This window comes from Desmodus rotundus, chromosome 3 (genome assembly GCF_022682495.2).
Source record: "Desmodus rotundus isolate HL8 chromosome 3, HLdesRot8A.1, whole genome shotgun sequence".
Classification (NCBI taxonomy): Eukaryota; Metazoa; Chordata; class Mammalia; order Chiroptera; family Phyllostomidae; genus Desmodus; species Desmodus rotundus.
The window spans coordinates 169344207-169362686 of NC_071389.1; the positions used below are offsets into that span (position 1 = coordinate 169344207).

An 18480-nucleotide genomic window follows, 5' to 3' on the forward strand; every position below is an offset into this window, starting at 1 on the left:
ACCCCCTGTCTATGTTGAAGGTCTCTAGGTGCTCAATAGGAGCTATTTAATTATTTTTCCCTGTTTACTATTGCTAAGTATAACAAATGGATACAGCAAAAGGCCTTTGTAAGAAGACCCTGTGTATGTTTCATTTCAGAGCTGGTGAGCCTAACAATACCTTGTTGGACCCCATCCTGAGAAGTAGTCTTAATAAATTGCAGGCTTAAAGAGAATGACTATTTAAACAGAGCTCCATTAGTCAAACAATGTAGCTTTGTAACACAAGTAAAGCTTATATTCTCTTGGTGTGGGGAATATAAAGAAAATATGCCTTTATTTTGGATTGGCATTTTTGTGGGTTATTGAACACCAAGGCAGAATCACTTGGAGATATCAAAAAAAAAAGCCAGGTATATTCAGAAGTCAGGAAATCAAGTAGAATTGTAGAAGAAAATGCATCTGTCCAAAATCCAAAATTACTTAGCTCCTATCTACACTGCATAGAATTTAGTATGACAAACACAATTTTTATTTTTTATACATATACCCTGAGTTTGTTTGACAGAATGATATTTTAATAATGATATAAGAGGAGCAAATACCATCTCCTCTTATTTACGCCTGTGATCACAACTCAGTAAAGCACTCTTGGCAGTAGGTTTCTGTAGAACTTCTCGGTGTTGATAAATTTTGTTTCTCTTTCCCCCTCATTCTAACATCTATATGGCAAGAATTGTAGAGGTTAAAATATAGCATTCTGAGAGGTAAATTATTGTAAATTAGGAAAAGTGTGTTTATTTCCAATTTCTTTTAGATAGTGCTATCTTTTTTAAAAATTTTTATTGTTTTTCAATTACAGTTGTATGCCTTTTCTCCCCTTCCCTCCCCCTCACCCCAGCTGAGCCCACCTCCCTCCCCACCCCCACCATCCCCCCTGATTTTGTCCATGTGTCCTTTATAATAGTTCCTGCAATCCCCTCTTCCCACTGTCCCCACCCCACTCCCCCCTGGCCACTGCCAGACTGTTCCCAACCTCAATGTCTCTGGTTATATTTTGTTTGCTTTTTTCTTCTATTGATTATGTTCCAGTTAAGGGTGAGGTCATATGGTATTTGTCCCTCACCGCCTGGCTTATTTCACTTAGCATAATGCCCTCCAGTTCCATCTATGCTGTTGCAAAGGGTATAAGCTCCTTCTTTCTCTCTGCTGCGTAGAATTCCATTGTGTAAATATACCATAGTTTTTGGACAGTGCTATCTTTTTAATCATACTTTAGTCTTACTTCCTAGAATAACAAGTATCATTTATACTAACATTTGCATTCTAGAGTTTTCTTATTTTTCACTTTCTCTCTCTGCTTTGCATATTCTGTAGGTGTCCATTGTTATTTCCATGTATGCACTTTTCTTTCCAAAACCTCTTTTATCTTTCAAAATCTAATTACAAATAATCATACACTTTCAAAAATTTACATGGTAAATCCAAGTCACTGAAGGAGATGGTGAACTCCATTTTTAGATATAGTGAAGAAGGCTTGACCATTGGCTCATATCCCTGGAAGGCAGGGGGAGGGTAAGTTCTGAGAGCTCATGAACAGATATGGATTTAACCATTCACTAGAAATTAATGGTTCATAAATCATCATTTTACAACCCTTATTTCTTTCCCAGCCTCTTATATTTTGAGGCACATCTATATTTCAATGTTCCACATACACATTTAAAGATTTTGAGCAATATAAACTCATCATTTGAATACTGAGGGGGATTGGAGAACACCTATTCTTTACATTGCCCGTCTCAGAAGCTAGGAGTAACACTCAAGTTACAGACTAATTTAGTTATGTGGATTTATTAATTTTTAGTTATAATGATTTTATTTTAATAGTTGTCTCTATTTGCCAACCATACTGTTTTTCTCTGTACCATAATCATTATTTCAATCTCCCAAGCAAGAAATATGTTTATCTTTTTCTCCTTCTTCCTTATTTTCAAGTTTTCTAGTTTTGTCATTACTTGCTTCAAATCATCTTTAGAATTTAGTGGTTCTTCTCAATTCCAACAATCTAGTGGAAAGCTTTTCGTAATCACATATGTGGCCTGGTAGCAGTTTCCTATTCGGTGGAGATCTTTACTGTCTCTTCTACCCAATTCATTCTCCTTATCATTACGAGGCTAATCTTCCTAACAACCTACCTCAAGAGAATCACCCAGGATTAGAAATGAGCATAATTCTCCATGGCTTTTCAGGTCAAATGTAAACAATTTCATTTGACTTTCAAGACTCTTTATAAGATGACCTTCCTATGATAGTCATTCTTCTTATTTATTATTCTCTAATTATTTGGGTCAAGCCACTACCTTCTGTATGTGTGTATACAATATAAAATTTTCTGAATGATTTCTCTAGGGAGGAATGCTCTATACCTTTTCTTTTCTATCTATTTTTTAGACTTAGACAAAAATAGTATTTACACATAAATACTATTTTGAAAAGTGTATGAAATTTTGAAAGTGTATGATTATTTGTATTTAGGAAATTAAGAAATTGACTCAGTATGTATAAGTTAGGAACTAATAATATGATCCAGGGTACATTATGAATAATTACACATGTTTCCTGCCTTCATTGTACAGAAAGAAAATTAAATAAGTGATTCCAACACAGTGTGCTAAGTGATATGATAAAAGGTTTCCACCTTCCTTTGATTTCCAGTGTTCTTTCTTTTTTAAATTTCTTCTGCATGTATAATTTGCTATACAATTTAGTATTTGTTATAGTTGTTATCATTACTAATATTTTCTTGTAAATGACGAGGTCTGTCCAGAAGGTATTTAGCCATATAATATGAAAAATGGAGACATTTATTGAAGAACATAAAAGATACAAGAAACATTGTACATAAGACAATGACACCTCAGACCCCTTTAAAGTAAGCACCATGGGACCTCGCACAGTTCTCCAATGTCCATCTGCTGCCCTGTTGTGTTGTATTTTCCTGAATCTCATTGACAGTCTGAAATCCCTTCCCTTTCAAAGGTGATTTTAGTTTTGGGAAAAGCCAGAAGTCACAGGGCACCAAATCAGGGCTGTAGAGGGGCTGAGTCACCTGGGTGATTTGATGTTTTGCCAAAAATCTCTACAAGAGATGTGATGCACGAGCAGGTGCATTGTTATAATGAAGCTGCTAATCACCAGTTGCCCATAGCTGTGACCTTCTGAATCATTTGAATACTTTCCACAGAGGAATGTTGAAGGTTAATGCAAAATGTGATGCTGATTCATTGCACTACATACTCAGTCATTTTAAATGTGATGGCCACACAGTACACATGCTCACTCAATGGCATCTATTGCCCCCACTGACTCGTACAGTCGCTGTTGTCATTGTTCACACATGTGCATTCCGGTCTCCTCTCCTTGGCTGCCAGGTTACATCAATGTCCTGCAAACCGTTCTCATTGCATTGATAATGGCTGGATTATTTCCGGACAGACCTCGTCATGTGCACGTGCCACTCAAATTTAATTTTAAACTCTTTGAGGACAGAGAACCAGCCCTATTTTTAAATATACATTTGACATCTTTTACAGCACCTGGATTATTTGAGGAAAGCAGTATAACTTAATGATGACCAGCATGGATATTAAAGTTAGACGGTGTTGGGTTCAATTCCCTAATTTACTATTTCCTAATATTACTTTGGGTAAATTACTCTTAGGAACTTAATTCCCTCATCTGTTACATATGAATAATAGTCTTTAGGAATTTCTATGAGAATTATAAAAGATTATGTCCATAAAACTTTTAGAGCAGTGCCTTTCAGAACTCCAGGAGCGGCAGCTATACTTTTACAGAAACGTTAGTGACTTTAAGTAAATTCTGTGTATTTGGTCAGGGAAATTCCCAATAGTTCAGTAGTGTTTTTTAAAGTCTTCAGACCTATAAGGCTAAAATAAAATTTATTTATAAGATTACTCACATAAACCATGGGAAAATAATATTTGCAGAGAATACAATGTTTCACCGGTAAGAATAACAGTGTCTCTGATTACATATGCTACAAAATAGTCCTTATATGCCTGCTGAAGTAGGCTCAGGAAATTATGATTTATACCATGAATAAATAATTTAGCCAGTTGGGAAATGTTATGAGTATGTGGCTGCTTAATGTCTTATCATTACTTTTGCAATGAGATCTGATGCTCATGCTTCTTATATCTCAAATCATTGCTTAACGTCAATTCCCTTTGAGAGAAAAAGAGCTACTTGTGCTATAAACATAGTGCTCTGTTGAAAGTTTTGATTAGTATAGAAAAATAGTCCTTTATCATTGTTGTTGTTGTTTTTAATTGGAAAATTGGATTAGTGCAATGACATAACAAAGTTGACTGACATTAGGCTATGAAGTCATTAGCCTGATGTGGTAAGGAGACAAAATGCTACTCAAGGTTTAACGGAGCATAGATGATGGAAGCTAGCAAAAGCAGTGAGTACTTAATCTAGCCTTCCTCACACTACCTTTTCTGTCGTTTTGTGTTTATAGTGTAAGGAACCTAAGGGTCTATTTGCAAGAGAATCTAGTGGTGCTAATTTTCTCATGAATAAACAAAAATCTCTGTATGTCTATCTCACAAAAAGGAGGAGGAATACAAAAGTTAGAAATATGGCACAATAAGTAATTGGTGTCATGTATTTTTGAAAAATAACTTATTACTCTATTTTTATAGACATTGACTTTAAAAAGTTTTATTTCATAATGAGGAGTAATTGAACATTCTTTCTTTGATCATTTCCATGAGTTATCACTTTGTAGAGAACCATGAAACTGTGAAATTTAAAAATTGACTATGCAACAGAGATAAAAGCGCATTAATGTCACATGGCATTTTGTGGATACAGTATTTTCTTTAAAAAAGTTTGTATTAGGTTATCTTTAAAAATGGGTCACCTTAAAATATTTAAATTATTTTTTTAAAAATTGACTGCACAGATGTAGTTTGATTTCAGCAGAAAGAACTATGAACCTAATTGTTTATGTATTTTCCATTCTTTTCTTTTATGGTGAGCTGGTAGGGGGAGGCGTTTGCCTCTTCTCCCTTCCCAGGCAAAGGGCCTGGCTTTTTTTTATTCAGTTTTATATTTTCTGTGTTTTGCTTCTCATTAATTCACAGAGCATACTTACTTTAATCAATACTGTGTATCTCTTGTCATTTTCCAGTTACCATTTTATGAGTTTCATAATTTGTAAAATAAAATTAAGTAATATACTGTAATCCCTAACTCATATCACTCATCATTTTGTAACTCAACCCACTGATAACCCAATGAGGTAGATAATAGTTTTATGCCCATTTTAGAGATGAAGAAACTGAGACATAGAAAGATTAAATAACTTGCCAAGGCTCACATAGCTAGGGAATGTGGAATCAAGATTTGAACCCAAACTATTTGGCTTTAGATTCACTGTGCTAAACTGAAAACATCATTATCCTGCCTCTCAGGTTAGTATTCAATGCATTTTTATTACATGAATGAAAGAAAATTGTGTGAATAAAATATTTTACATTTTTATAATGTTTTATTACTATTGATGTTACTATATCTCATATGAATTACTTATCACTTATTATTTCATTTTATAGATGAGGAAACTGAAGTTTGGAGAGTATAGATAACTTGCCCAAGGTTGTATAGTTACTGAGGACAGAGCCTGGATTTGAACTCAAATATCCTCACTCTGGACTCCAGCTTGCTTAACTCTGCTTTATACTGCTTTGCTGACATCATGTTCTACTGATTGGGAATCACAATTTATTTCACTTCTCACTGAACATTTAGTCAGTGCTCAATTATAAGCAGTGCCAGCAGTTAGCTTATTAACTTTACTGATTATCTGCTGTGTATAAGACTCTGTGCTCATCGCTCTGTGGGATAAAAAGAAGTCATTACCCAAACAGATCACAATTTGAGAAATTCCTCAAGATTCTCATGCCTTTCTTCAGACTCAGAGTGAATAAGTGTTTAGTCAAACGTATTCACAACCATATTATAAGAATATTCTGGAGGCTTGTTAGGAAAATGATAGATGGAGTATTATATATAATTAGTGACTAGTTAAAAGTTTTTTATTTCTTAAAATATTATTATATAATCCATAGTGATAGTGGTAAATGGAAATGTTTTACTGTGTAGTCTAATTTTTGTTTAGAAACATCTTATGGTTGACCTTTGAGCCCTGGGGGAACAGATCATCAAATACCTTAAAGCACATTTACTAGATGTTTAAACATAAGGCAGTGCGCACATCATCAGCGGGGAGATAATGAGCTGTCCCAGCACAACATGTTCTTTGTTTTCACAGGTTCTATTAGTTAATGTGTTAGAATTCTCTAAATGCCACTTTTGCTTATTAAGTGGTTTTGAGAGCACATGAAAACATACATTTTATTCTTGAATGTAGCATTTCTGAGATTCTTAGTAAATGTGATTCTGAAAAACAACCATTCGGCACTTCTACCCATGTAGCATCCACCTACAAATGAAAATATTTTCCGAAACTGTATTTCCCATTGGCACAGCCCCTTATCAAATGAGAAAATTTGTGCTTAAATTTCTGTTTCCCTCACTGGAATTAAATTAGATAACAAATATGGTATTGATTTTAAAAGAACAATAGAAACACTATCATTGTTTTATGTGAATATTACAGATGACATTGAACCATTAGTAAAATTAAACCAAATTTTAATATATTTCTAAAAACCATCTCTCTCCATAATGCAATTCTGACATAAAACAGATTCCTTCATCAATACAATTAGGAAGAAAATCATAAACCTAAACCCATTTCAACATGTGCCAGCATGGATGTTGAAAGAATTAAGTTGATGTCATTTTCCGCCAATATGTGTTAGTCATTTTTCCTGCATGTTTGGTAATTCTTCTCCCTCTCCCCTACCCTCCACTTCTCCTTCCTGGAATATATTACCTTTTAGTTCTCCTCTCAAACCATTCATTCCACCAGTTTTATGACACCTTTCTTCACCACTGCAGCTTTTACTCAACTTCCTCTTTTTAACTCTTTCGATTTTTCCTTTATGTACTCAAACTTCATCAGTGTGTCAGTCTCCCCAGAAAGACTTGTTACATCACACTTCTGGACCCTGCCCTCTGACTTTCTCATTCAAGAAGTCCACCATTTGAAAATCGTATCTGTACAAATCACCTGTCCTTTATTGTTGTTTTTTGAAAGATTTTATTTATTTATTTTTAGAGAGAGGAGAAGGGAGGGAGAGAGAGAGAGAGAGAAACATCAATGTGTGGTTGCCTCTTGGTCACCCCCTACTGGGGACCTGGCCTGCAACCCAGGCATGTGCCCTGAATGGGAATCCAACCAGCAATGCTTTGGTTGGCAAGTCCACGCTTAACCCTCTGAGCTATACCAGCTAGGACTCCTTTATTGTTGTCTAGTACTGTGTGAATGCATTTTAAGAAAGAACACACTTTTAATGTTTATTTAGTTTTCTGATCAATAATTAAACATGAGCTTGAGCTAACCTTTCATCTCAGTACTTGGCAAAAAATTACAAAAAAAAACCCCCTAAAAAAATGACTTAAGACTTTTGCTGAATTTTTATCCTATTGCACAGCAATCTTTAAAAGGTTCTCTATTTATAGGCTTTGAAGAAACATCAAACAGTTTTCACTTTTTCTGTTTTCACTGTTCAAAATACAAAAAAAAGTCTTTAAAATATGGACTAGGTACTGTATTTGAAATATAATAGAGCAATTTTTATAAAATAATAATCTTTTGCCTAATCTTAGTGAGGCCTGTAATTATTTAGCATATTATATTTGCCCCGACTAGTTGGTGTCCACATTAGAGAGGCTGATGTACCTCTTAAGTTCTTGTAGTATTTTTTAAAAGTTAGAACTGAGAAGAGTGTAGAATTAGACATTTCCATAGATCATAGAGCAAAAAAGATACTGGTACATGTTTGAATATTTTAGAATTTTCATCCATTTTTATATGGTGACAATTGAATTATTTTAATGATTTATAGTACTACTTTTTAGGGAATTTCAATGATCTCATAAAATGTTGAAATATAGGAAACATAAGGTTTCCTTAAAAACTGACTTTGGTTTCTTATAACTAGCTTGCATGCAACATAGCGTAGGCTGAGTACATCCTAGCCTAGAATCTGATTGTCACAAACCCCAGGGAACTTTAAAAAATATGCATATCCATTAAAAAGCTTCTGCACAGCTAAACAAAACCAGCAAAATGAAAAGGGAATGAACCATATGGGAAAATATATTTGCCAGCGATACCTTGGACAAGGGTTTGATCTCCAAAATATATAAAGAACTCACACAACTCCACACCAAGAAAACAAACAATCCAATTAAAAAATGGGCAAAGGACCTGAACAGATACTTCTCCAAGGAAGACATACAGAGGGCCCAGAGATATATGAGAGGATGATCAGCATCATTAGCCATTAGAGAGATGCAAATTAAAACCACAATGAGATACCACTTCACACCTGTCAGAATGGCTATCATAAACAAATCAACAAACAACAAGTGCTGGTGAGGTTATGGAGAAAAGGGAACCCTAGCACACTGGTGGTGGGAATGCAGACTGGTACAACCACTGTAGGAAACAGTATGTAATTTCCTCAAAAAACTAAAAACAGAACTGCCTTTTGACCCATCATTTCCACTGCTGGGATTATACCCTGAGAATTCTGAAACACCAACTCAAAAGAACCTGTGCACCCCAATGTTCATAGCAGCACAATTTACAATGGCCAAGTACTGGAAGCAGCCTAGGTGCCCATCAGTAAATGAGTGGATCAAAAATCTGTGGTACATTACACAATGGAATACTACGCAGCAGAAAGAAAGAAGGAGCTCCTACCCTTTGTGACAACATGGATGAAACTGGAGAGCATTATGCTAAGTGAAATAAGCCAGGCTGTGAAAGACAAATACCATATGATCTCAGTTATAAATGGAACCTATTCAACAAAACAAACAAATGAGCAAAATGGAACCAGAGACATGGGAATAAAGATCAAACTGACAGTGACCAGAGGGGCAGGAGGAGGGGAATAATGAAGGAAAGAAGGGGAAGGGTCACCAAGGAACATGTATAAAGGACCCGTGGACAAAGATAATCAGGGGTAGGGGAGGACTGAATGTGGGAAGTGTGAGTGTGTATGGTGACAGAGAATAATAGGGGGAAAATGGGGACAACTGTAATTGAATAATAATAATAAAAAATATGCATATCCATAGTTTGCTAGTGCCTTCCCTAGGCAGTCATGTAAACCACTCATCTAATATCTGCAATCTCAGTTAGTTTACTTTGTAGTTGTTTAGGAACTAAAAACTGTTGACTTTATAAAACTCAGCAAGTTTCAAAGGTTTATCAGTGATTTTTTTTAACATAGAAAAGGGACCAGTTGTGATAAGCTCTGCCTCTGTAGATGACTATGGAAATTGCCCAAATGAAAATGTCAATTTTTCTTTTTTGAACTGCTGAACTAAGCACACATTAGGCATCTTTTTTTAAGGCAAAATTTTAGAAAAGATTTCAAGTTGGATAGCTTTAACACCAGCCTTAATTACAAGTATAAGTAACAACCTTCAGAGATCTATTATAAGTGCTGATTTTGTTTTATAGGTCTTGGGAACTGACCATATCCTATTCCTAGAATATTGAATCTGACCATATTAACCAAAGAAAGACTCTTAATGTTCTCTATCAAGCATTTTAAGTGTTATTTTTTGCTTCAGAATATCCTTTATATGTTTACATCCTCTTTTCAGGAAAATTTGTATTTGAAAATTGAATTGGTATAACTTGTCAAAATGATCACATTAATTTATAAAAGTTAGCAATTTGTTCTACCTTCCATTTCAAATATATATGTATTATCCCAAGGTTATTGCTAAGTTAGAAAAGAGCTGCCATTAATAAAGTATTTTTTCTTCAATGTGTTTCTTATTCTTTAAGTACAATTAAAATATAGATCTCTTTCTAAATGCTTACCTTGGGAACAGTAAAAAAAATAAGTTATTCCAATATATACCTTTAAGTTTGTCTGAATAAAATGTCAATACTTTCAGGAGTTTGAGGCTCTTTTGCAAATAATTGGTCATTTAAAAATTGTCTAATTTGTATTTATTAATGGTTCCATAGTACTTTTCTGTGAAGATATACACTTAGGGCAGAGTTTCTTATCCTGTAATCTGTGGTTTTAAGGAGTTTCTAGGAGATTTCATGGAGGAAGTTCGTAGTTGGAACTATAAGAGTAGAAAATTCACTTTCTAAGTCTGTGAAAGTGTGTGTAGTTGCATGTGTGTGTTGGCTGTGCACATGTGCATGTGGGTTTGGGAGAGCACCTACAGCTGTCACCCAGAATCTGTAATCCGAAAAGAGTAAGCATTACTTACTGGTTTAGGGTGTCATGCAGAACCCTTATGAAAAAATCATCTTAACCAAGAAACTCTAAAAATAATTGAGCTTTTACACAATAATTAAGTATTTTTCTATTACTAAATGAATTTTGACAAAGTAAGTTATAAGTAACACAGTTTTGCTTAGAAATAAACACATAATAATAACATAATATCTATTAAGAGTTTAAGGAATAACCAAATAATATAGCTTTTTATTTGAGATGTAATTGATATATAACATATATTAGTTTGACATATACCACATAATGAACTGCTATTTGTCTGGACTATGAAGTGATCACTGTACTAAGTTCAGTTAACATCCATCATGCACATAGTTATAATTTTTTTCTTGTGATGAAAACCTTCATGCATTTTTATCATTTCTTTAAGAATTGGATGTATAGGGGCAAAAACTTTTCATGCTCATACTTAGATACTTCAAACACATATAACAGAATTATCAACCATAGTCACTGTGCTGTACATTACATCCCCGGAACTTATTTATTTTATAATTGGAATTTTGTAACTTTTGACCACCTACACTCATTTCAACCAAATCATATAGGTTTTAAATATTTTCCAGGGTTTTTTGCCTTGTCCTGGTGATATTTATGAGAGCAGCCCATTACTGGAAGAAGAACGTGACCATGTCAAAACTTGTTCATCATCAGAACACTTTCTCCATGTAGTTCATTTCATGCAATTTCAAAATTAATGAACTTGTATTACTCAGAAGCTAGTTTAATATAGTCTAAATCTTCTGTACTGTTTTAATTCCAAGTTCAAATCTTTATTATACTAGAAAGGATGCTAGAAATGCCCACACATTTTTAAAAGATGGATTAAAAAATCATAAGCTACTGAACACCATTTCTTTGATTAGCCACTTGAAGGTCAATACTATGTGTTTAGTTTAAATAATTATTTAACCCTTAAGCTTTATCTTTTTTAATATGCCATAAACCATTGGGTATTTGAACTAAGAGAGCTCTGTAAATCTAGAATATAGTTGGATTAATTAATTTCAGTGCATTTATATCATTTCTATAAGAATTGATCAGATAGGAGTGAAAACCTCTCAATTTCATACTTAGGTTTTAAGAAGAAGACAGTGTATCTAGTTCACTGATAGCATTGATAGGTACAGACTTAGTTTGGGGTTTTGTTTTTATTTTATTAGAGGTGGTATTAGCACTGTGGTTGAGAACCAGGGCTCTGAAGCCAACCAAGTTCAGATTGATTATCTACTCTACCATTAATTATTCATACAATCACAGGGATTTGTTCAGTCTACGTGCCTCAGTTTCTCCAGTTATGAAACACAATCATCACTAGGAGACTTAATCATTCCTGGGAGACTTAACTAAGTAAATGCATGTAAGGCACTTTAAACAGTGCCTGACACAAAGTAAATATTAAATAAATATTGACTATTATTCTAAGCAATTATAATCTAGTAGATTGACTATTAAATGTAATGTTTTTACTACCTTGTATGAATCTAATTTCAGTTGATAGATCAAAAACCAGCATGATAATGAGTTTCTTGTGGCCAGAAGTCAAAGATGAATGTCATTTGGACAATAAAAGGAATACATATATGTGGTTGAGTCACGTATAACCTCTGCTTTCAAATGAGTTCGTTCTTTTTAATCACCATATTATTTATTTATTTATTTATTTAATCACCATATTATTTAAACAAATATTTGGATAATAAGGCTGAAATATTATTTCTCTCAAAGTATTCATACCAAATGCTATCTTTAGAATTAATTAAAAATAATGCACTTTTAAAAATACGTTTTTGCCCGGGCGGGTGTGGCTCAGCTGGTTGGGCACCATCCCAGAAACTGAAGGTTGCAATTTGGATTCCAGGTCAGGGCACATGCCGGGGTTGCAGGTCTGGTCCCTACTCAGGGAGTGTGCAAGGGACAATTGACCAATGTTTCTCTCTCACACTGATGTTTCTCTCCCTCTCTTTCTCGTCTCTTTGGAATCAATTTAAAAATGAAAAAATACATATTTCAATGAGGATGGATTCATTAGGCAGAGCCTTGCCTCTGTCTCGTGGTTGCAAAAGTGGCAAAGGGAGCAAAATTAAGTGAAGCTCATTTAAGAATAACAAAAGATTATCAACCTCATTCTAAAAGTTTATAATTCTTTTTTTATCAGTAGACTTTAGACATCATATATCACAGTTCTGCGACCTCTTCAGCAAAATACTGAGGCTGGTCCTTAGCGTTCCTTAGAGTTCACAAAACTTGACTAAATATGTATTTCTGGTCTGTACCACTAATGCCATCGTTAGTAGACTCTCTGGGTGGTCACCTGACAGAAAAGTGAAGAGAAATATTCAGTCATTATTTCAGGTAAGGCAAATGCTATCCCAGGGTGGAAACTGAAAAAAGGTTGGACTTCCTTGACTGTGCCAGCTCCTGAGCAAGCCATTCACCACAAAGATAAACAAGGGAGTCTGGTGCCAAAACGTGTTAACTACACAAAACGCTTAAAGGGATTGACCTTGCAAGAGGCTAGAATGTAATCAGACAGGTAAAACATCGATAAGATAAATATTCCTTTCTGAAATAGCGGTAACACTTTATTTATGCTTATACTGGGTAGTAACTGAGTTTAGAGTATTTGTGAAATATATTATACTCTTTAAAATATGCCCTTTCATCTTGCAAGGTGTAGAGAGTTAGAGACATGCAGAATGGGAAATTATTACGTTTTACATTCATTTGAAATATTTTCTGATATTTTCATAGACTTAATTGCATACAGTTTGGGTGTCATAGTCTCTGCTGGTGATGCTGTAAGAAGATGTGTGTACTTCTTAATTATGGCAAGTGAAGTTCACCTGCCAAGTTCTTGTTTGTAAACTTTGTCCTCAGATAATGTGAAAACAGAATAATATAGAAATGTCCAAAGCGAGGCTAAAACTGGTATGTTTCTGCCTTTGTCTCTGGAAATAAATGAGAAGAAAGATCTGTGAAAAATGAATATACAAGTTTTTCTATGTCTGGTATGCACATTAAACTGAGCTAATATGTTTTATGGACCATTAATAAAAACATTCCTCAGTTTACTGAATGAGTTTGTGATTGCTCTGTGTGTGTATTTATGCATTTACTTGTATTTATGTGTAGGTTTTAAATAAATAATTCCAGAAATGTACTTTAACTTAGTCTGCAGGGGCTTGTAATTATTACATTATGTATATTGATCTAAATCCAAATACATTATAAGCTAAGATTCATCTGTGAAAGTATTATCTATAGAATATTCATTCACAGGCTTATTCTGTAATGTTTATAAGAAATGGAAATCAGCCCTGGCTGTGTGTAGCTCAGTGGATTGAGTGTGGGCCTGTGAACCAAAGGGCCACTGGTTCAATTCCCAGTCAGGGCACATGCCTGGGTTGTGGGCCAGGTTCCCAGTGATAGGTGAGCAAGAGGCAACCACACATTGATGTTTCTCTCCTTCTCTTTCTCCCTCCCTTCCCCTCTGTCTAAAAATAAATAAATAAAATCTTAAAAAGAGAAATGGAAATCATATTGGGGTTTAGAATTATAATTTCAAAGATTCTGTTAGCACACACTTGTTTTTTACTTTTGCTTCCTCCCCATTTCCCTGGCCCCACCCAACAAACTGTTGCTTGCACCATAGCTAATGTCCTTGTACTCATTAATATCTACTAACAAAAAAATTGTATGAACATATTATGATTATCTTTGTGCTGACCTTCCAATTTAAATCTATTTTTTTAAAAATTAGGATGACAGATTTATTGAGTATTTTTTGGGATATTTTTAAGCTAGTTAAAATGTTAGTATTAGCCTTAAAACATTAGATGTCAAATCAATATGATTTGTCACTTTTCTGGGGTCAACATATTCTAGTAGCATGTCTTAAACAGAAAAGAAATTGTAGACAGATGAAATCTATTATTCTGAATATTCAAAATGCACACACTCAAGTACATTTTAATGGAAACTTTTAATAATGTGAAATTAAGAAATATACTTAGGGGAAAACTAACTTCCTCAAAGACCTTAAGATACAGAGTTTCTTTTAAGAACAGCTCTGCTTTGTGGGAAGTCAAAGGATTATGGAAGTAAGTAAAAGATTATGAAAGTGAGGAAAAGCTTTAAATAAGATAATTATTTTTCATCATTTCAATATCTTCTTGACACTCTGAAAAATCAGTTTAGTGCCTTTTATGTAGGATGTACCACAAATATTATACAGCTTGCCAGAGCTGTGCTAGAAATTGTGGAGAAAATAATGAAAAAAGGAACACCCCAAATGTTTAAATTTTAGAGTTACAGAATAAATCATTTTTATACAAATGCACAATTACGAATAGGTAAAGACTGCAAGAAACTTAATTTTGTCTGGCAAATGAGGCTTAAAGTACAAAATAGCAGGGTATTGACAGAAACAGTGCTTGAGGTAACAAATGCCATTGGAAATATCTTCGGCCTCGGCAGAAATAAACTTGCGATGTTCCTGTCTGATGTCAAAATAACCTGTGTGGCTGATACTTTCTTTAAAAAATAAGAGGGAGGAAGAGAACCAAACGAGAGCCCTACTTTAAGAGTCCCATCAAGAAGAGGTGACTGCTTAAAATGAAAATAAGATATATATAATGTTATTTAAGTTTTATGATGTCATGAAGAAGTTGAATCAATAGAGATGATTGTTACATTTAATGTTCATAGGAAAAATCTAAGACTTGCAAACAAATGCAGAACCATAAATGAATCTAATCATATAGGCTTTGTATAAGGCTCTAGTGCCATTCACACTCAGTCTAAGGGACAGTGTCTTCATATTTTCATTACTATGATGAATTAATCTTTTATTCAGGTGCTAACCTGTAAAGTTAATATATTCTTTTTGGAAATTTCTTCCTTCCTTTATCTCTTGCAGAGTGACATTTCACTTTTTAACGTTTCAAGCCACGTAAACGTTAAAAAATAAACTTACTGAATTTTAAACACAATTTCTTTCTTTGTTTTCTCTTTCAGGAAGTTGATGGCAATAAAGTTATATCTTCATTTGCCCCACACAACTCATCTACCTCACCTCAGAAGGCAGAAGAAGGTGGGCGACAGAGTGGCGAGTCCGCGTCCAGCACAGCCCTGGGAACCCCGGAGCGGCGCAAAGGCAGCTTAGCTGACGTCGTGGACACCCTGAAGCAGAGGAAAATGGAGGAGCTCATCAAAAACGAGCCGGAAGGTAAAGGCTGGGACAGGAAGTTGTTGTCATCTCCTTATTTTAATATTTTGATTATAACCTCCAGTTCTGTTTTTGACTTATCCTCTCTGAGTTAAATTGGACAAAATAGGAACCTATTGCTCTGAAAATGGGTACTATTTAAATGGGGCTATCCTATTTTTTAAGATCACCAAGTTCTGCTGTGCTATCTTATTTTCACACATGAGTGAAGTTGTGGTTGAGTGAAACAAAGATGTTAAGACTAGTATAGGAAATGGAGAAACCAAAGAACTTCCATGTATGACCCGCAGACATGAACTAAGGGGGAGGGATGTTAGAGGGGGAGCAGTGCAGGGCAGAGAGGAATAAAGTGAAGAAAAAAATCGGACAACTGTAATAGCATAATCAATAAAATACACTTAAAAACAGAAAATAAAAAGACTAGAATGTGACTTATGAAGTGCCTATGACAGGTGAATGGGAAGGAGTTTTGCCGGGAGGGGCTCCCCAGCTAATAGGAAGGAAAAAGCACTTTGTAACTGGAGTGGTTTCCTCTGTGTTCTCGAGGTGCTCTTATAAATGTATCTCAATTTGACACAAACGTTGAGTACTTAGTCCAGCTAGCAACACTATCTGTATACATCCATTTCCCTTTTACTCCCTGTGGTCAAGGAGTGTTGAATTGTAAAACAGAGTGGATGGTGAATTGCATGTAAGAGTAGGCAGGTGACCTTAATAATCAATTATTATTTATTAAATGTGTTGTATGGCTTCACATTTGTTGATTGAAATACTAATCTCATATTAAATTACAGTTGCTAATAAAAATGTTTCATTGTTTTTTAAAAAAGGAATAGAATATGGCAGCAGAGTCCAAGAGGCAATTTTATAACTTTGTTACATTTTATAACCTTTATATATTAATGCATCTCATACCACTCTGATAGTTAGGATTATTCTTGTATGGTTCACAATTAATACAGCTAGGCCTACTGAAATTTGAAAAGTGCGGATTCTCTAACTCTTTTGGCTGTCCTGAACTTCACATTTGTTCAGCTTACAGAATGCCTTGCTTTTAAGGTTCTATCTTGTAAATTTCTTTTATAGTTACAGATAGCAGACTTTGGGTGATATGCACATGGACTAATCTTAAAATTAAAGGAAACAAACTAATAAAACAACTGATTCAAGTTGGGTAATTTATGCATAACTGACAGCCATCCTGTATGTTACAGATGTTTTCTAAATCCTATTTAAACCTGTGTCCATCGAAGGCATGGGCACCATACTGCATGAAAGAACATGCCTCCTGTTTTAGAGTCAGATGAAAAATGAAAACAAACAAAAACCAGGAATATAAAAAAGACATACTTTATACCAAAAATATACTGCATTTATACTGTGTAATACTCAGATTTATTTTTATTCTGCTATTAGGAAACTGGTAAATTGTGAGTATTTGGGACAAAATGTATGTCAACCAGTATATTTGGGAGTCATGTGGTAATTAAAATTTCTGGGTCCCTATCAGATGCATAGTTAGGACATGGATTCTAGTTAAAATGTATGTAATTCACATGATCCTACAGTTGGAAGGTTTTAGAGATAATCTAGTCAGTCAAAAACTTTTTGGCTCTCATCTGCATGCAGATAAAAATAAGATTTTGAGGAAGACCCAGATGACAATTTCTTTTAATATTTGGGATGTTTTCTGATGTTATAAAATCTTATATTACTCTAAGAATTGTTTAAAAAAACAGAAATATTAAAAGGAAGAAAATAAAAAATCACCCACAATTGTAGCTTTTCCAGACTAGTCTTAAGCTTATTATATATTCCTTTATCTTTCTTTTTACATTTTCTGTTCATTTTGCATGATTAACTTTCTATTTTCAAAATTATATTTCCTTCTTTTATGCTGGGATACATTATTATTAACTAAAGCCCACAGTTTATTCATTTATTTTTGTTTTCGCCAAGTGTGCTTTTCTCTGCTCTGGGTGCCTTCAGAGATGACACGTTACATTTAATAGGCATGGCTCCTTGGGCTGTCCCAGTTTCTCAGACTGTTCTTGTCTTTGACAACCATAAAAGTCTTGAGAAATACTGTTCAAATATATTGTAGAGTGCATCTCTATTGGAATTTGCCTGGTGGTTTTTCTTTTAATTAAACTGGGGTTTGGGGTTTGGGGAAGAAGACCATAGAAGTAAAGTACTATTAAAAAGTACATCATATCAAGGGTAAATACATGATTTGTAAATTTGGATGATGACCTCGATCAACTGACTGATAAGGTGTTTGTCAGGTTTTTGCACTACGAAGCCTCCTGGGCCCCTTTCCATACCATACTCTCTAGAAGGAAGGTGCTGTGTGCAACCCACAGTGAATGAGCAGGGAGCTTTGCTCCCCTTCTTCAGAGTGGGGTATCTACATGATTTATTTGTAATCCTTCTCCATAGGATATTTATCTCTTCTCCACCATTTATTAATTTTATTCAATTATTCACTTATATAAGTATGGACTTGTGGAAATTTTGTTACATTTTGAGTTATAGCCTAATTCTATTTTATTTTGTTGCTCAAATTGTTCAGCTTCAGCCATTGGAATCACTTTCATTGGCTTCCGTGTCACTTTGACATAGAGCTATAATTGTGGGTATTTTTTTAGCCTTTTTTAACTTTCTGGCATATAAGGTACCATGAACTCATCTTGTGCATTCCTGGTTCTAGGTCTATAGTTTGTCATGTAATGTATTTATCTCCTGTTGATATTAGGGTAACATTGACCT

At 34.4% G+C, this 18480-nt stretch overlaps 1 protein-coding gene across 21 annotated transcripts in view; it reads left to right on the forward strand.

Moving 5' to 3' along the window:
- Positions 1-18480, forward strand: part of SOX5 (SRY-box transcription factor 5) — a 908025-nt gene that overhangs the window by 615682 nt on the left and 273863 nt on the right. For all 21 annotated transcript variants that reach the window (XM_053921733.1, XM_024575365.3, XM_053921734.1 and 18 more), the window contains one exon: positions 15501-15711. In XM_053921733.1, the coding sequence (XP_053777708.1) occupies positions 15501-15711 (211 nt within the window). The remainder of the gene's footprint in view (positions 1-15500; positions 15712-18480) is intronic.